At 48.7% G+C, this 20,080-nt stretch overlaps 1 protein-coding gene across 9 annotated transcripts in view; it reads right to left on the bottom strand.

Annotated features, from left to right (window-relative positions):
- Window positions 1–2,403: 2,403 nt before the first annotated feature.
- rptor (regulatory associated protein of MTOR, complex 1) overlaps window positions 2,404–20,080 on the bottom strand; it is a 151,358-nt gene continuing 133,681 nt past the window's right edge. For 5 of the 9 annotated variants that reach the window (XM_048247335.1, XM_048247342.1, XM_048247336.1 and 2 more), the window contains exons 26-37: window positions 19,014–19,119; window positions 17,094–17,208; window positions 16,263–16,387; window positions 15,266–15,367; window positions 14,976–15,002; window positions 12,478–12,525; window positions 7,491–7,597; window positions 6,977–7,104; window positions 4,907–4,993; window positions 4,566–4,682; window positions 4,193–4,322; window positions 2,404–3,879 (exon numbers count right to left, since the gene is read on the bottom strand). In XM_048247335.1, coding sequence (XP_048103292.1) covers window positions 3,811–3,879; window positions 4,193–4,322; window positions 4,566–4,682; window positions 4,907–4,993; window positions 6,977–7,104; window positions 7,491–7,597; window positions 12,478–12,525; window positions 14,976–15,002; window positions 15,266–15,367; window positions 16,263–16,387; window positions 17,094–17,208; window positions 19,014–19,119 — 1,161 coding nt within the window. In that variant the 3' untranslated portion in view covers window positions 2,404–3,810. The remainder of the gene's footprint in view (window positions 3,880–4,192; window positions 4,323–4,565; window positions 4,683–4,906; window positions 4,994–6,976; window positions 7,105–7,490; window positions 7,598–12,477; window positions 12,526–14,975; window positions 15,003–15,265; window positions 15,368–16,262; window positions 16,388–17,093; window positions 17,209–19,013; window positions 19,120–20,080) is intronic. The other 4 variants (XM_048247337.1, XM_048247339.1, XM_048247340.1 and 1 more) reach the window with 2 other exon arrangements.

Below are 20,080 nucleotides of genomic sequence, written 5' to 3'. Positions count from 1 at the left end.
GAATCATAAGTTTTACATGTTGTAATCGAAATGAGGAATTGATAGGAACCTGAATTGGAATCGATAAAATTTGAAACGGTACCCAACCCTACTAAGACCTAAAAAACAAAACAATTAAGCATATGCTTACATTTCTGTGCCTATATGCCATTTGTACGGTATTCTATGAAGAAGTGGCCAGTTTCACTATCCCATGTTTTCTGCCAGATGTGTAACTTCTTTCTTTTGTCAACTTTGGATTTTGCAGTAATTGAGGATGTGGACTGACTCAGACATTTCTCCACCTTCATCAGATAGCTTATGGGCAAATAGGTGATGCTAAGCAGCAGTAAGGATGGTTCATCGTGACCGGAGTGAGGTCATATTAAGTAATTCATAACAGATTGTTATGATTTGTCATAATCATATCAAAGTTGAATGTTATTGTGAGTGGGAACAATACACTTTGTTTGTTTTATTGGTGTAAAGGGTCATCATTTAGATCTGATCAACACATCATCACAGAATGATAAAGTACAACTTTATCATTCAAAGCAAATTATTTAGCAGATTCCTTGGCTATATATATGGATGACATATTCAGAATCTATACCAAGGAACCTGCATGGTCCTTGAAGAACAAATCTAATCTCCAAGGAAACAGATGAGAACAGAAACACGGACGCACTGGGTTGTGTATTTGGTTTATTTCAAGGATTTCTTCCCCTGTCTTGTAGACCACAGTCAGCAAATAGCCTATCACAGAAAACTCCTGATTGTTTTGTTTTTTCTCTTCAAACTCGTTCTACTAGTTTCTTCTTTTTTATCTAAAATGTTAAAACGCAGAGCAGGATATTAGAGATGTCTCAGCAGGGTGACTGTGAAGCGGTGAAAACTGCAGTACCTCCTCCACTACCCCAGGGGGAGACAGTCCAGAGAGCATTGGTTGGGGTAGGACTGTGACTACTACACAGTCAAGTGTTTGCCAGTTTTGCCTACAAGGCAAGTGTTTCTGTCCATTCTTCATCTTTATCCTCAGGAGTCAAGCAAGATAAAGTGGCAAAAGTAAGGGCTTCAATTTCATGACAGGGTTAAGCCAGGGAATAACTCAAGTGGTGTGTGATGCTATTACTTCATTCCAAACCACCCCCCTCATCACAAAAAAGCCAAGGCAGGAGACAAGCAAAAAAAGACCATAGAATTAAAACACAAACCCACAATGAGAGAAAGCAAATTACAATATACCCTCAAGGGTATGAAAAAAGGACAAAAATAAAATTATATATATATTGAGTATGGGGAGAGAGGGGGAAAGTGACGCACAAAAAAGAGAAAATAATTTCACTGTACAAGTGCTTGGGTCCTATTATACTTTTATCATTGGAGCATAGTCTAACCTTTATTATGTGGTGGCGGCACCGTACCAACCAGATATGCCACATTTCATTACCAAAGAGACTTGGCGGCTCTTCTAGATGACCATCTTTACAATAATTTCATCAGAGGACTCTGGGAAGTAAGTCAAGAATTGATAAGCTTGTTTAAGAATGGTCACTCCCTGGAGGGAGGCATTTTAAGAATTAGAAAGCAGTTCCTCGGTGTAAAGAAATATTTACTGTGAGGGGAGCAGAGAGCCGACCCTCAGGCCTAAAAAAACATTAAATTTGACACAGCCTTTTTTCAAAAGAACTTGGATAGCAATGAATACACTGTTCTCCCAGTGATTTTATTAATGCATCCCTTTTGTCTGGGCCGTTGCTGGTTCTGTTGATTACAATTGAGCACCCAAAACGAGCTATAGAAGTGAACAATTATGTGTATGGTGCACTGAAACATGGAGGGTGGTCTGAGAGGACGAAAAGCAGCAGGTGCGGAACATGCAAATGGTCAGTGTGGTCGGTGAATACGTGTACAATAGATGGCACTCTGGTTCTAGTGTGTCACAAGAAACGGTCAATCAACAGCTACGAAGCCATGAAGTAGCAGTCAGCTATGCGTAAGGCAGCCAGAGAGGGCAAAGAGGTCTGAGGCTAACGGCCTCCTCTCCACCAACGCCTCTCTCCTCAGTCTACGGACATCTGGCATCACCCTGTTTAATGATGTCTAACCAGGAGCACACAATGAGTCCCCGAGTCCCCAATAAAATCAAGATTTAAAATGAAACCAAAAGTAAAAGTAAACTTTTAAATAAAATTCAAAAGAAACAAAGAGAACGGAGGATAATTAGATCTAGATGAACGCAGAGAGAGCTGAGGGTGGGGAAGCTGAAGGGAAGCGTTTCCCATGATCCCCTTGCGGCCTGCAGGGCCAAAATAATATGAAGATGACGGGGGCTGTTGGCACAAAAGCTGGGGTCGAGCTAAAAGGCTGGTGTGGCTGTGAGCTGTGAGTCCAGAGTTCATCACCCCTTGGTTGTAAGGGGAGTAGGGACAGGTTATGAGGCTGCATGGTCCTGGTGCTTATTGTGTCAGCTGGTCGGCCTTCGGATCCTCTAGCAGTCCTGACCAGCCATTGGACGACCCAAAAACAGGCCACATCAGTCGGTCCCTCAGTCAGTCAGACAAAAGCAGACCATGTGGTCAGCAGTGAACGTCATCAAAACACAGCCACAGCTTGGATTCTAACAAAATGCGCTATGACCAGCAGGATCATAAAAAAAAAAAAAAAGATCAAAGCTTGTGATCTTCACAGCTATGATGCAGTGGGTGCTATTGTCAGAGTCCTCTGTCAGGCCCAAGTCCATTTTGATTTTTAAAGTGAGGTGCTCCAGTTGAAGCGTGTCAGTCTCAACCCTGGGGTCCTTATTGCTTAGCAGGGCACACAGGAAGATAGGTAGTGACCCCCAGCCTCCACGGAGGCTTCGGAGGGTAACAGCGGGCAGGTCCACCTCAGGACGAGCGGCCCTATGCATCAAAGAGCCGAGGTGGTGAAGAGGGAGGGGTGGGGAGATGCTTGGTTTGGCACTGTGTGTGAGTGTGAGAGAGAGAGTGCCTGTGTGTGTGGAAGAGTGAATGTGTGTGTGTTTGTCTGTCTGTCTGTCTCTGTCTGTGAGTGAGATGTGACCAAGTGTGTGTGTAAACAGACAGGAGGTTTGATGATTGATAGGGCTTTGGGACCCATCATAGGTGTGTGTGTGTGTGTGTGTGTGTGTGTGTGTGTGTGTGTGTGTGTGTGTGTGTGTGTACAACCACCACCTGAAACACAGGTGGCCTCCATCTTCCACAGCAGCAGCAGCAGCGGCAGCAGGCCAGGTAGGCAGGCCACACCTTGAGCACTCAGGCACATCAGCGGCCATCCACCCGGTCTCGCCCTGGAGTCTCTCACAGCTCCATTCCACCTCTTCACGCCTCCGTTTTTTCTTTTTATGTCCGTTTCTTTTGCTCTCCTTCACACCCCCTTTTCACCACACAGGTCACGGGTTCAAGCAGGGTCAGAGTTCAAATCAAACAGGCCGGAACACTGGCGGAGGCGAGTCTGCGCTTAGACCCCCCTCACACGCAGGTTGTACCTTTTAAAATAGAACCTCTAGCTCTTTCAACATTATATTATGCAAATTCAATGTACACTCTTCAGCACAGCCAAAGTCTACAATCATTAGCTCCAAAATAATGCTTAGTAGTAACGATCATAATAATAACAATAATAATAATAATAATAATATAGGTCGTCATCACATGAGAGATAGAGCAGCCATCACTGGACATTCAGGGTGGTAGTTTTGCATATGTACATCAGAAGTCATTTACATCCTGGCTCCAGGGTAGAAGGGTGGTGGTGGTGGTGTATGTGTGTTCTCAGCATCTGGGAGGGGGCCTGGGTGTTGCCGCGGTGTTATCTGAGCCTTTTCTCGGCCGAGTAGATGGACATGTAGTAGTCGTTACTGCCCACGGCCAAGTGGGGCTGCAGGGGGAACAAGTACAGAACAGAGCCTGTGAGCGTCAGTCTCATCACCACCAAAACAGCAGCCACGGGCTAGCATATTAGCATTAGCATATGGTTAAACAAGGCTGTCGGGCAATGCCAATTCCCAACATCCCAGGCTAACTTTAAAAATAGATATAAACGCCACAGTGACTCTAGGCACAGGTCAACTGAATTTCTGAGCCCATGTTAACGTTCAAGAGATTAAAAAAAAGAGCGCTGTTCTCAAGAGTAAATGTAGTCAAACTCAGGAGTCATGTGCATTTAGCTGTGTGTGCGCCGTCGTACGTACCCAATAGGGGTGGAAGGCCAGGCAGCTGATGGCCCCGATCCTCTGGCCCATGAAGCCGTCGTAGTACTTGATGTTGCTGATGACGTCGCCGCTGGAGTTGTACACGGCTATGAACTGGTTCATGGAGCCACTGGGAGGTAGAGAGGGGGAGGAGTGGCAGAGGAGGACCAGAGAACACATCTGACTTTACACACATGAACCAACACCAGTTCAACAACACTTTAGATGCTTTAAACACTGCAGAACTGGGTCCCATACAGCTGAAACACGTCTCTCTCACACACACACACACACACACACACACACACACACACACACACACACACACACACACACACACACACACACACACACACACAAAACTCAGACTGACCAAGCAAACAGGTTGGCCTGTGGATGAATGTCCAGCGCGGTCAGACCCTTCACTGTTTGCAGCACGTTCACAGATTCTGGTACACGCGTCTCGAAGAAACGTACGTCTCCGTTTACACTGAGGAGAGAATACAAAATGCACTCCATCGTATAACTCGGGATCCAACATGGCAATGGATTATTTTTGTACAGCGGTGAGAATGACCAGATATCATACAGCAATGTTTTAATAATATCAAACATGTGGACACAACATGCTATGCAGACAGAGGGGAGTAAAAACACTAATGAATGGACACAGAAGGACACAAGTGACGTTTGTGACAGAAAGGCAGACAGTACCTAACACTGATGATGTGGCCATCCGTCTCCCTCTGTAGATGGGCCTTGACCACCCAGGCACCATGTTCCCGATACGTCATCACTCGACTGCACACACACACACACACACACACACAGAAACATCTTACAAAATGTCCACTGCTCATAGAACTGTGCATCTACTCAAATGTGTTTCTACATGGCTGGCATTGTCTGCACGCTGTATGTAGTCCCCCTCTTTGCCCACTAGGGGCAGCTATAAGAACACACAAAAAGAGCTCCATCTACACAGCAGAGTGCACCGTCTCCATGGCAACAGCATCCGAGGGCCCTTTGCAGAGCTGCGCTGCAGCTTCTGCCCTACTACCACAGACCTGGGGTCAGCCGGGAGGCATCGCTGGCGACCAAGGGCTAGTGAAGGCCGACTCAAGCAACGCGGCGCTTGAAAAGTCGTTATTGTGCCCACAAACAGTCTTGAGGGACTGAAGACTGATTCTATTTAATATCAGTCCAGGACGGCAGAGCGGAGGAGATTCCGTCTCGTCTTGTCCACCGCCATCCACACGCTGAACAATACCCAAGCTGTCTTAACACCAGCGAGCACCTACTGCAAAGCTCCATTATAAAAACTAGCTTGAGCTAAGACAGGGGAACAAATTAGGCACTGGAGAACGAGCTGGTGGAAGAAAAGAAAATGTTAGAATGTGAAAAGGGCACCAGGCTAAGATAGTGGGGGGTTGGGGTGGTGGAGGGGGGGTTTACCGAGGGACATTTGGCGGGTTGGCTGGAGGGGCGTAGCAAAGGGGTGGAGAGCTAGCGCTGCTAAAATGCTAGTGCCTCAGGGAGCGGTTAAATTAGCACTGGTTAAAGATTCATGGGGCTGCTTTATGGCTTAATTGCCCTGTTTTCTCATCGAGAGGAAGGGGCTGGAATAACAGGTTGGCGGAAACGCAGGATGTTTTGATGACTAATGGCCTTGCGGGTGTCTGTGTGTGTTGTCTCCAGGCTATAGAACACACACTACCCCCAGCGACGTGAACCGTAAGGTAAGCATATTCAGTGCTCATGCTTTGTTGGGAGTTTGAATAATTAAGAAAGGTAATACATGATTTCACGTTTGGGGTTGTTTACTCTATTAACATACAAGAACAGCAACAGCAGCAAGAGGAGGAGGACGACGACGACAAATGGCTCTGGAAGATTTACAGTGTTTTTGTGCTGGGGTTGATAATCTTACACTCAAAGTTATTATTGCGACAAAATGCAATTTGCTTGCATACATTAGCGCCCACATGAGCACACACACACACACGCACACACACGCACACACACGGCTGTGCCCTTGACGAGCCATGCTCGAGTCTCCTCGAATGAACCTGCAGCGGAGCCAGACAGCCTCTCCGATTCTCCGAAAACAAAAAGGATGGCATCATTTTTCTTCTCCGCGGCGAAGTCGAGAAACTTTTTTGTGAAACTCTGCCAGCCACTCAGTTCCCCAGAGAGCCTCCAGACTCATGTCACTTGAAACTCGGCGTAATTCTCTGATTCTCTGAGCTACGGACTCATACACCGCTGGGATTTCCGAACTCTCAGACCTTCCCACTCCATGGACATGTAAAGCCAGTCTATATAAGGCGGCCATTCATTCATACTGAATGATCCAGTCAGAGATGCACACTGGTGCACATACAGTACAGTACAGGCCAAAAGTTTGAACACACCTTCTCATTCAATGCGTTTCCTTTATTTTCATAACTATTTACATTGTAGATTCATCAAAACTATTAATGAACACATGTGGAATTATGTACTTAACAAAAAAGTGTGAAATAACTGAAAACATGTCTTATATTCTAGTTTCTTCAAAGTTGCTATTTTTTTTATTATTATTTAATACCATATTCAGCAAGCCATAACTTGACAAATATTAATCTGTGGGCCAAATAACTTTGCATTCATTCATAGTTTTGATGCCTTCAGTGAGAATCTACAATGTAAATAGTCATGAAAATAAAGAAAATGCATTGAAATGAGAAGGTGTGTCCAAACTTTTGGCCTGTACTGTACGTCGGCGGACTCGGGGCGACTCACCACTCGTTGGGAGCCATTCGCCGGTCGTACACTCTCACTGAACCGTCGCCCAGGCCAGCCACGATGAGGGAGCGCTGGGGGTCACACGACAAGCTGGTCACACAGCTGTCCGCTCCGGTTGGGATGTCCTGTTGGGAAAACACACACACACACACACACACACACGCACACACACACACACACGCGCACGCACACACACAAACAGACAGACACACACATTAATTAGTGAACTCAACAGGGTAGACTCTCTCTGGAGGTCCTAAGGGACCTGGGACTCAACTATCTGTTGATTGAATTTTGCCACAGTAGGTTGGTCACAGGTACACTTTCAAATTGTAAAATGCTACTTAGATGTTAATATAATCATGGCCAGCGCATGGATGCAAACCACCACTGTAGCCATATCAACACATGGCTACGCTGCTAGGAGCTCCAGGAGCTGCATGCTGAGCAGTGTCCGAGTGGGTTTGAGGAATACGTGGCGTATGGACGTGAGTGTGGGCGCTGCGCTCACCTGAACCTTCGTCTCCCTCTCGGTGTCCCAGATCCTGATGATGCGCACGTCTCCTGACGTCATCAGCAGACCCGTCTCTTGCTCCCAGTCCACCACCATGCCAGCACCTGGGGCCAGGACACACACACAGACGAGGGGTTACGCCTGGGGCCAGGACACACACACAGACGGGGTGTTATACCCAAACACACACACACACACACCAATTAGCACACTCACACACGCACCCTAAAGTGAGCATGACACAGCACTGCTCCTTAATATCAACCTCACTCGTCATTCCATGGAACCTGATGCTGTGTGGCCTTATCCAACAGAGTGAGCCAAACACAAACACAAACACACAAACAAACAGACACACACAGGCACACATTTAGAACACTCTGTGGCTCTGTGGCATCTCTCTGACAAACACACCGCCTCCGTGGCTCAGTCATGCTGGGATGCTCGGTGAGGCTCAGACAGCGATCCGGGAAGCTCATTAATATGTACGACTTCACAGCCAATAAATATATTTACTTCTCGTCAATAGATCAGAAAAAACGGCGCCCTACATTAGCATTCCTCATTGGTCCTCGTGAGTTTAATGTTATTTCCAAATATCATCACCATTTAGCAGTGGCTGGATGTGCACAGCGGCCTCCCAGCACAGCTGCAGGCTGAGGCCTGAGGTGGTCTGTGTCACAGGGTTGAGCGCCGAGTTAAAGTGGCAGACGGGGTGGTCCGCAGACCCAGCGCTCGCTCCGACGAGGAGTCGCTGTCTGTCAAGAGCGGAGCAGAGCAGCGGTCACATCAAAGTCACCGGCTCCCTGTGACCCAGGGCAGCAGAGGTGCCCAAACACTCAAACTCAGAGGTGACGTTGGAGAGTTTGGGGAAGGAGAGGGGGGAGCTGGTGAGTGAGTGACTCCTCCTAATTCTGCTGTGTCTAGACTTTGATGTCTAACAGCTAGCCCACACCAGGCTCGTCACTGAACCATTCTGTTCACGGAGCGTAAGCTTCAACCATTAACTTCCACTATAATCAATGGAACTGGTACACCAGTCATGCTAGCAGTGCGTGTATACAAAATCAATAGGCAAGTCTTCTAAAACCATTCTTAGGTATGAGCTACACCAGGCGCGTAACTGAAGCAAGTAGCTACACCAGACGTGATAGCGGCGCGTCCGTTCGAAAAAAATAGACCATTCATTTAAAATGGAATTTTTACGTGTCGCGAACAGATCGCTTCAGTTATGTGCCTGGTGTAGCCTGTCTGTAACTCTTAAACCAAGGGGCACCTGCTTCAGTGGTCTGGATTACCGCTCCACAGGACACAGAGAGATGGAGGCTTGGAGTCCTGACGAGGTGTCACGACCTTGAAGGACAACTGGTGTGGCTTAATAAGTCTTTAAGGCGTTAGGTAATTACTTGCATGATCAAGGATTTACTAGTGTCGGGGACAAAATCAATGTGTTGGTCAACCCTGGGTGCCGGGTCACAATCGGCTTCAAAAACCTTTTGACTCTTCCCAGGGAGAGTAGAGCATCCCTAGATAAACCGATACAGGAAAAGTCACGCAGGTTTTATGCAATTTCCTGCACATGGCCAAGCGCTTTGTGGACTCTAATCAACCTTTGAGGATTGGGCTTCAGAGAAGCCGTTGCACACAGCTGTAGGGCCCTCTGCCGCCTCCATGGCCTTTTGATGACCCCCTCTGAAGCTATGCCCAATGCCTGCCCGCCCGCCCGCCTGCCGTCACCTGCCTTTCAAAGCGAGCTGAGGTCAGCCCACGCCGAGATCGATAGCTGCCGCATCCGTAGAGACGCGCTGGGGAGCGGGATTCAACCGCGTCGCCTGGCTAAGCTGCGGTGTCTGCTCATCAGCCATTCAACATCCATCTTTCTGTTTCTTGTTTCTCGTTTGTCAAAGAACACCAAATCTTCGCCTGCCTCTGTGCCGCTCTGGTATTCAACATCACAAAGCCTTCATATCTCTCTATTGTCCACATCGCCAAATCTCTCCCACACTCTTTCTTTCAAGTGTCTCATTCCAAGGAATATATTTCTTCTCTCGCAGACTGGCTTTGTTTAGCTGGAGTTAATTGAGTTGCAGTGTTTTTTTTTTCTTCCTCTCCTCTCGTTATCTCTCTATTCCCCATTTTCATCTCGGTCTTTCAGCGTTTATTTCTGGAGCTTCAGTCTGTTGTGCGGAGCAGCAGACACTCCCAAACTAATCAGAATCTTCTCACACCAAAGGTGTTTTCTCTCGAGCACCTTACACCACCACTGACGTGTGACGACGACTGTCTTTGAAACGTTACTGTTTCAAACGATACTGTACTGTTTCCTTGATACTGGCCCTAGTCCTCTCCAGCCCATGTTGTGCACGGCTCATGTTGCTGAAGCCCATGTTGTGCACGGCTCATGTTGCTGAAGCCCATGTTGTGCACGGCTCATGTTGTTGGAGCCCATGTTGTGCACGGCTCATGTTGTTGGAGCCCATGTTGTGCACGGCTCATGTTGCTGGAGCCGGCGGTGTCGTGGCCAGTCCGGTCCTGCAGTGCCAAGGATTCCCCTTTAATGAGAAGCCAGTAAACAGCTATATGGAGTAGGGCACACTCTCCGCGGTGCCAACTGTGCCACGGGCGGTAAACACAGACCAGACCCACGCTGGTGGCCTAATTGAACAACTCCTCCATCCGTCCAAATTCACACAAGTTTCCAGTCAAACTAACTTCATCTGACAACAACTTCCTCAAACAGGGCTGCCCATCCATGCGAATGGACTCTGCCCCCATCATGTCCGTTTACAACACTTGCACCAAATGTCTGCTACTGTGTGCGGTCTCCAGAACACCTGATCATGGGGTGTCTGGTGAATGGCTTCATTAGGTGGATCTCTGAGCCATCTGCAGGTGCAGGAGCAGAGTGGTGTGATTAGATACTGAACAAACACGGGTGGAGAGGGAGGGAGGGGGGTGGGTGCACGGTGGGGTTGGCGTCGGCCGGGCGTGTAATGAGGCCTGAGCGCGCTAAACTCCCCCCTCAGCCCAAACACAAACACTCCTGCCGGCTCCACCTGCACGCTCTGCATGCTAACCCACACACCAAACAATCACCACACGCGAGCAGGGCGGAGGCACTGGGGCTGTTTTGTTTACTCTTGTTTACTCGTTTACTTTTTTTTCCCTTTTATGTTTTTTAGTTCCTGTTCATCCCCTTATCCAATGCCAGGTGGAGAACTGTGAAGGCTAAAGATGTTGAGCCCTGTAGATATTGTTTGTAGTCTGGTGCAGTGAGTCTCTTTCACAGGCTGCTTTTGTTTTAAGGACTCGAGGCTATTCTTAGGGTCTTAAGACTACTAGTGAGACTCTGGTGTTCTTATTGAGAGAAAGACTATTTCAGGACCAAGTCAAGTAGAATGTAAATGTTTCCTGTGAAGGCAGGTGTAATGCACGGCTCATGTTGTTGAGCCCATGTTGTGCACGGCTCATGTTGCTGAAGCCCATGTTGTGCACGGCTCATGTTGTTGAGCCCATGTTGTGCACGGCTCATGTTGTTGGAGCCCATGTTGTGCACGGCTCATGTTGCTGAAGCCCATGTTGTGCACGGCTCATGTTGCTGAAGCCCATGTTGTGCACGGCTCATGTTGCTGAAGCCCATGTTGTGCACGGCTCATGTTGCTGAAGCCCATGTTGTGCACGGCTCATGTTGTTGGAGCCCATGTTGTGCACGGCTCATGTTGTTGGAGCCCATGTTGTGCACGGCTCATGTTGCTGAAGCCCATGTTGTGCACGGCTCATGTTGTTGAGCCCATGTTGTGCACGGCTCATGTTGTTGGAGCCCATGTTGTGCCGCGGCTCATGTTGCTGAAGCCCATGTTGTGCACGGCTCATGTTGTTGGAGCCCATGTTGTGCGGCTCATGTTGCTGAAGCCCATGTTGTGCACGGCTCATGTTGTTGGAGCCCATGTTGTGCACGGCTCATGTTGTTGGAGCCCATGTTGTGCACGGCTCATGTTGCTGAAGCCCATGTTGTGCACGGCTCATGTTGCTGAAGCCCATGTTGTGCACGGCTCATGTTGTTGGAGCCCATGTTGTGCCGCGGCTCATGTTGCTGAAGCCCATGTTGTGCACGGCTCATGTTGCTGAAGCCCATGTTGTGCCGCGGCTCATGTTGCTGAAGCCCATGTTGTGCACGGCTCATGTTGCTGAAGCCCATGTTGTGCACGGCTCATGTTGTTGGAGCCCATGTTGTGCACGGCTCATGTTGTTGGAGCCCATGTTGTGCACGGCTCATGTTGCTGAAGCCCATGTTGTGCACGGCTCATGTTGCTGAAGCCCATGTTGTGCACGGCTCATGTTGCTGAAGCCCATGTTGTGCACGGCTCATGTTGCTGAAGCCCATGTTGTGCACGGCTCATGTTGCTGAAGCCCATGTTGTGCACGGCTCATGTTGCTGTTGACTCGAGGCTATTCTTAGGGTCTTAAGACTACTAGTGAGACTCTGGTGTTCTTATTGAGAGAAAGACTATTTCAGGACCAAGTCAAGTAGAATGTAAATGTTTCCTGTGAAGGCAGGTGTAATATTTAACACATGAAACTGCAATCAAACTGAAATGATCAGGACAGTCCTAACTGGTCAGCCATAACTTGTCAGCATACGATTGATCAGGAGAAAAGTCACAGAACGATTAAGGTGCCTGATTTCACACTGGTGATTTAAAGGAATCAACAGTCCCTTACAGAACAATGCATAATCCTCATGTCAGTGTACATGCCAACAGGAGAGGGTATAGTGACTGGCAATCAATGTGCTTATAGAATGTGATTGGATGAAAGATGGGTTTGTTTGTGAAAGGAGGAGGAGGTGTGGGGTGTGGGGTTCAACAGCACACAGCATGACGCTGATTTTAGTGCGACACAAACAGAACAAAAATAAATAGATGGAGGAGGACGGGAGGAAGTGTGTAGAATACAGGAGAAAAGAAAAGAGAGAAGCACTCACCTCCCTGCTTACTCCTGTCAAGATAGATGGAGACACGTCGCGCTAGACCTGCGAGAGGGGGAGCAGACAGGGCAGCGGTTCAGCCAGGAGGGGCCGGACATGGGGTCAGAACATCAGACCAGCAGGAGAGGACACCACAGAGTTAGCAGAGTCAAGGAGGCGCACCCACACACACACACACACAAACAAACAAACAAACAAAAAAACACATATACTCCATACACGCGTTACACAGACAGAAAGACAATACACATATTCCACAAACAGAGCAACAGATGTACACACAATGTCACAGACACACAGACACACACACACACTTGGGGATGGCAAAAGCCAGAACAAGGCTGGAGCTGTGACATATGCCAATTAAACACCCTGCTCACTCCTCTAGTACGGGCCCCCCTCTGCATTTCAAGGAGCTGCTCCCAAAAGCCTCTCTGCCATTTTCCAAAAACCCAAGAGAGAGAGGGGTGGGGTGGAGAGAGAGAGAGAGAGAGAGGGGTGGGGTGGAGAGAGAGAGAGAGGGGTGGGGTGGAGAGAGAGAGAGAGAGGGTGGGGTGGAGAGAGAGAGAGAGGGGTGGGTGGGGAGAGAGAGAGAGAGGGGGGGTGGGAATAAGGGCAGAGAGAGCCCTTAATCTCGTCTAGAGAGCGCCTGAGGGAGGAGGCCACAATAATCCCTCGCATGGCAGCCCCACGCCCGCAGGAAACCAGCTAATGCAGGAAGAGGCCTCTCCTGGTGCAGACATACAGCATAGGGAAGAGAGGAGGGGAGGGGAGGGGAGGGCCTGTGTGTTTAGCTAATCTGGAGACGTTACAGAAGGAGTGAAGTTGCCCAGCCTTGTTCTGCCTGCCTGAAGAGTCTTGGATGATACAAACTCAAAAACAACGGAGATGTGGAGAGGATAATATATACACACACTAACAAACACTGAACGTACACACACAGAAAACACACACACACATATGTGCACAGAATAAGCAATGTCAAAGAGCCTCAAAAAGCCACGATGGAAACGGTTAAAGAAAGGCCTTGAGAAGCTGTTACTGGATGCAGGGGAATTTCCCAGTGAGCCTTCAGAGAGGGGATCAGCTGGAGTGAGGGGAGAGCCTGGAGTAGACTGTTATGGATTTTGGTTTAGAGAGAGAGACAGGGTGTGTGTGTGTGTGTTTGTGAGGTGTGTGTGTGTGTGTGTGTGTGTGTGTGTGTGTGTGTGTGTGTGTGTGTGTGTGTGTGTATGTGTGTGTATGTGTGTGCGTATGTGTGTGTTTGTTGCGAAGCAAAGGTATGGTGCCCCTCACCGAGAACTACCTTTGATCGACCTCAACTCAACTGATAAAGACAACTGCTGGTCCTGCACATTGTAGCAGGTCACAACCACAGTGAGGTGGACATTTACCCCCCTTTCCTCTCAGCAAAACCATCCCCACTGGGGTGTGCTAGCATCTAAGAGTTAGACTAAACAATGAGGTCAACACACACCCTTCAGAGACAGCACTAGACAAAACAAACATCAAGCCCATTCTTAAAGAGATAAACAGGCCACTCAGCAGTCAGCAGAGAGATGTTAGAGATTATATGGGTTAAGAATTCTGCACTGGTAGGAAATCTATGTCTAATAAAATAAGAAAACTAGCAAAGTAGACCTAATGCCACTATAGTCTAACGTTACCTAAAGCTATACATGCCATTCTCTAACTCCTCTCAAAGAGAAATCACCTGCCACACTGGTTATTCTCTATGAAAACGAAGGAGCAAGTCTCTTACAACTGTGGTCCTTCTCTCAGATAAAATGAATTTCATGAAATCCATGAAAACAGCATCTCTAGTCTGAATCACTGACAGCATATTTCCTATGTGTGGGAGGCCCAGCCTACGCCCGTGTCTACCCCTCAGTGCTGTGGAGCATCACCGGTGTCAGCTTCAGCTTGGAATCCCAGCGCTGGCTCGGGGTCAGTGTGGGTGGCGGAGCATACAGCATGACGACTACATGGTGTGCCAAATGTGACAGGTCCCAGACCAGCGCTGACGGGGTGGGTGTCCTTCCCTGCCTGCGGCGTGCAGGCGCGCTCCCCAGCTTCATTAGGGGCCCACATGCGGAGCAGGTGCTGTGTCTGTGGCAGGTGTCACACTGACTCTTATTGGATTTATTGGATGTAATTGTGTGTTTGGGCTGAATGATTGACTGGGGGCACGCCGCTTGGTGCCAACCTGCCAACCCGAGGAGTCAGATTCCACTTTGGCCCTCCCTCAAATGTGAAATGGAATTTCAAACGACATTCATAACAGAACAGATAACAGATACACGTACAGTACAACACAACACAATAGTTGGTCATGAACACGTATGCTTGACAATGTGGGGGGTGAGGTTTTTGATGTGTACAGTATGGGTGTAGGTTGTTGAGACACAAAGGGCTGAGCCTACTTGTGACTAACATCTCACATCAAAGGCATAACAACACCGTTACAGATTTGGGGTTTCTGATAGAAATCTCACCAGTTCCCTGATGTCCAGCAACTCCCACTGCATTTCCAGCGGGCAGGCGTACAGTGAAAGGTAAGCAGACAGAAGTCATTTATCAGAGCGCAGAGTTTGGACTTGAGCACACAGAAGGGAGATGGGCAAATAGAAATGAATGAGTGAGTGAGTGTGTGTGTGTTTGTGTGTGTGTAGGCGTGTTGTGCAACTGTGTGTGTGTGTGTGTAGTGCAACTGTGTGTGTGTGTGTGTGTAGTGCAACTGTGTGTGTGTGTGTGTGTGTGTGTGTGTGTGTGTGTGTGTGCAGACCTCTTGTAGTGGGTAGCATGTCAGATAGACCCTGCCAGGCTGTCACCATCTCTGGGTTCCGCTGGTCGGCAAAGTTCTTCCAGATTCTCAAGGCTCCGTCATCTGACAGGGGACATCAAAGAGATGGTGTGAGTGAGACGGCGAGAGAGGGAACAAGAAACTGAGAGAAAAAAGAAAGATGAACAGGATGGATGTAGAGAAAGGAGAGAGAGTGTGGAGAGAGAGTGTGGGTGAGACAGACAGGGAGATGAAAGAGAGGAAGAGAAGGACAGAGAGAAAGACAGAGATAGAGAGAGACAGACAGACAGAGAGAGGGAGACAGAGAGCGAGAGAGAGAGAGAGAGCGAGAAAGAGGGAGGGAGAGCAAGAGGGAGAGAGAGACAGAGACAAACAGAGAGAGAGAGAGACAGAGCGCGAGAGAGAGCAAGAGGGAGAGAGAGAGAGAGCGAGAGGGAGAGAGGGAGATAGGGGACAAAATGAAGAGAGAGAGAAAGAGAGAGAGAAAGCGAGAGAGAAGTGAGAGGATGAAGAGAGAAGGCTGAATAATGGCAAGTTCTACAGAGAGCTCAACATAGATACAGACTGTATATAAACTCTGCTGGTGCATACACATTACAAAAGAAGACTGGCATTAATCTTAACAAAACTTTTGTATAATTTTAAGGGCAGAAAATATATAAAAGTTTCAAGTTTCCTGAAAGCACTGGCTTTACTGACATCACTGAAATATATTTTCTGTGACCTATTAGCAATTATATTTTAATACAGGTAAAATATAATAATTATATTCATATTTTATGAATCATCCCTACTGGAAAAAACTTCTCTTAGCAGTTAGCAAGCAGTTATCTTAGCACTTAGAAGTTATCCCCTTATTGTTAATACATCTGGGAAAAACATGTTAAAATAGTTAAATCTGTACTGTGGCACTAGTGCGCAACTAAATGAGCACATTCAGTATGTTGTGCAGACACGCGGTGCGGACAGGCGGACTGACCGGTTGCTGTGAGCAGGAGTGAGCAGTCGTGTCCATTCAGATACTCCATGGCTGTGATGCGTGTGTAGCGAGGGTTGCCGTTGTAGAAGTAATCAAGCCTCTCTCCCTTCTCCCAGTCCCAAAAGCTACAAATATGTTTACACACACACACACACACACACACACACATTTCTGTTATTCAGTTACACGTCGGCCCAGAAGCCATCTGGGGCTCTCGAAAACAATCTCTAGAGATTCATTAAAACTTTTGCCCCAAAAATAATTCGGGACATCAAACAGCAGCCTGGAGTTGGTGGCGGGGTGAGCCTAGGCTATGTGCATCAGTATATCATATTTATATATCCATCTGTGCCACTTCCCATATGTGGGTCACCCGTCTGTCAGTCAGAGCTCCATCTTGAGTTCTCTTCGCTCCTGACAGACGAGAGGATTGAGGGGAACTTGAGTCAGCGGCATTCAAACTGTCACCTCTCATCAGCCGGGCAAGCTTTGCAAACTCGGGGACTGTCAAACTTTGTTGAGGTGTACTGAAGGAAGTGACCCAAATGTGAGCAATGGATGGAGCGCTGACCCCAAAACCTGGCCAGAGTGCTTTTGAAGTGTCCCAAGTTGCCTGGGATGCATTGTGTCAAAAGACCTGATTGAAAGACCCAACTTAATGATGGATCTATGGAAGATGCTGCTTAGTATGAAACCACTTCTCAGGTATTGCTGAGCAGCACTTTGGATAAATATGAAATCAATTTGGACAGTTGGTGCTTGTGCTTTTGCTGTGTTGTATGCCAAAGATGAGGTTCACCGTCACCGTTCACCTGAGGTCTCCACACTCACCATATGCTGTCCTTATCGGCCACAGCAATGCAGGGGTTGAAGGGGTGGAACTTGACCACTGACGGAACGCCAGGGTTCCGGTTGATGAAGATCTGGTCGTCTAGCCGAGACACACCTGGAACAGAGGAACTTTTGGTCAGAGGTGACGGCAGTTAGTCTTACAACTCAATCTGAGCCTGGTGCAAATCGAGCCCGTTTCACAGCAACAGGGAGAATATTCCAGGTTGCCTGGTGCAAATTGAGCCCGTTTCACGGCAACAGGGAGAATGTTCCAGGTTGTTGTCGCAGCAGGAAGAAGAACAGCAAGAACAGATTCTCAGTTTGGTACTGTGCTCTGATCTAGGCCCCTTGGGGGGCAGTGGCATCTTTAGAGGCTTGGATCGCATTTATCATGATACTACCTCAAACAGAAGAAGAAACGACCTCACGAGCGGAGAACGTGCTGCTGATCGATGGTTTCCTGCATTTCGCTCTGCAACTTTGTTCTTTTTGGTGGCGTGGAAATAAACATCAGAGCGGCGCAGCCTGAATAATATAATGGTGTTTTAAACAAACATCTCATATTAGATGAGGGAGATGAATGCCTGGCTGCATTAGGTATGAGCTACACCAGGCGCGTAACAGAAGCGTGCCGTCAAGCAACGCTGAAAAATCCATTTTAGATGAATGGTCTATTTTTTTCGAACGTACGCCCCACTGTCACGTCTGGTGTAGCTACTCCACTGATTATAATGGAAGCTAATTGTTGCAGCAGACGCAACGGAATGCTTCAGTTACGCGCCTGGTGTAGCTCAGCCCTTAGTCTCACATCTGTCTTCATACCAGCAGAATGAAAGGCCTGGTGACCCCCCCCTTGTTCCTTTCTTGTTCCCCTCCCTCCCTTTTCATTTGAATGAGGGCAGCCGTGTCCCTCTCTCTTTTCAAGTGTAAACTTTAGAGGATGGAAGCGAGCCTGGATGAAGGGAGTCGTGAGTGGAATTGGGGGGGTGCATGCGTTGGGCTCTCCTGCTCTGACGCACACAGGCTTACGGCATCAAGAGCACATGTGGCGTGTGTGTGTGTGTGTGTGTGTGTGTATGCAAGAGAAAGAGAGTGATTGAGTACATGTGCTGATGTGTGTTTGGGGAAGAGAGTGACGTGGGTGCGTTATCCATTCTGTTTGAGCCTCCACTGACTTCAGAGGGCCAGATTGGGGGGAGAGAGTGGGAGAGAGATGAGAGAGAGGAGAGGAGAGGAGAGAGAGATGAGATGAGATGAGAGGAGAGGAGGAGAGAGAGATGGGGGCTCCCACTCGGACGTGTTTACTGCGTGTGCCTTAAGCGGGGTGGGGGGTGGGGGGACGCTCGTCTCCTCTTCTCTGCCTCGGGGAGCGTTCTCTTACAAACCTTTAGACAGCATTTGCGTCAGCAGAGTCAGTAGTGGCTGCAGCAGCTAAGCCTCTCCACGCCGTTACTCACCACCCCAAATCCACAGCTTATCTTTCCTCTCAAAACGTTCCTGTTTCTCTTTTTTCTAAGCCAGTCAACTTGGCTGTCGCCGTTATTTAAAGACATCCACTATGAGACTAAGGTCCATTACAATCAGTTCCGCAGAAATCATGTTGGCAGTACTGCAGCATCACGGCTGGTGAGATAAATAAGTAGGGATGATTTGAAAGGGAAGGCCTCATATCCGGTGATTAGTGCATGTGAGCGCACGCATCAGGGTGACGTCAGGCAGAGAGGCGTGCGAGGGAGAGCAGGAGGAACCCAGGAAAAGACATGAGAGCTGAAATGAGTTCTACATCACTTCCTTAATGCATTCACTGAGTTTCTAGGTAGTGACTCAACAAACGTGTGTGTGTGTGTGTGTGTGTGTGTGTGTGTGTGTGTGTGTGTGTGTGTGTGTGTGTGTGTGTGTGTGCGCGCGCAAGTTGCTCACCCCGTTGCGTGATGCGCTGGCTCTGCCTCCGCACGCGAGCATTCCGCAGGAAACGCCATTCCCGCTCCTTCCGCACCTGACTCTCCACGTCGTGCTCCTCTGGAATCTGCCGGAACAGCACGCAAATGGGGACGTCAATAAATACACACGTTTTCCACACATTCAAACACCACAGTAGGACATACTGTTGCGAGCTCCGCCAAAGCAGACTCTACTCCTCCCTTCGGTCACTTCCCCCCAGAAACACACGACACCGGCCACACACTGGGTGCTACCCCCCCCCCCCCACACCCTATTTCAAAGCCGCAGGCAGAGAGGTGCTAAAAGCGACCCCGTTGGAATTGATCTCTCAACGCGCAAAATGTTGTTTTCCTTCTCGCTCGTGTAGTCCTCCATCTCATTGATGAGCACAATCGTCCTCGACCTCTCCGTCCTCTACAGCCCCGGTGCTTTGTCGTCTCCCTCCACCTCTACAGAAGCCCTGGCGCTCGCTCTCCTCCCGCCTGGGCCGCTAGCCGCGCTCCCACTAATGAGGTGAATCGGGCAGGGCACTTCCTCGGGCCGCGGCCTCTCCCTCCGCCACGGCGCCCTTGGAGGGGAGCGCGAGCCGCACCGGTTAATTAGCACTTATCGATTCCAGCGTCTCCACCAGCCAGGGAGCCTCGGGAGAAGTGTGTGTATGTATGTGTGTGTGTGTGTGTGTGTGTGTGTGTGTGTGTGTGTTTGTGTGTGTGTTTGTGGGTGTGGGTGTGGGTTGGGTGTGGGTGTGGGTGTGGGTGTGGGTGGACTTGGTGTGGTACTGTGCCAGCCTTTGTGCTCCTAACAGTGGGCTGAGTGAGTAAGCCGATCAGAGGAGAGCCGGCCGTGGGGAGAGCCGGTGCACTGGAGGGCAGTGCTGAGGGCTAGTGGGGATGTTTGCTATTGACCGGGCCCATGCGGTGACAAATCCATGTGGTTCACTTGGACAGACCCTGACAGTGGGAGACTTATTTTCCGTGTGTGTGTGTGTGTGTGTGTGTGTGTGTGTGTTGGGGGTATGGCAAGAGATAAACTTTCATAGCTGTTTG

The sequence above is a fragment of the Alosa alosa genome, chromosome 7 (genome assembly GCF_017589495.1).
Source record: "Alosa alosa isolate M-15738 ecotype Scorff River chromosome 7, AALO_Geno_1.1, whole genome shotgun sequence".
NCBI classification, from domain to species: Eukaryota; Metazoa; Chordata; class Actinopteri; order Clupeiformes; family Clupeidae; genus Alosa; species Alosa alosa.
Note: the sequence above shows the minus strand (reverse complement) of the source record. Positions and strands in the feature narration are given on the sequence as shown.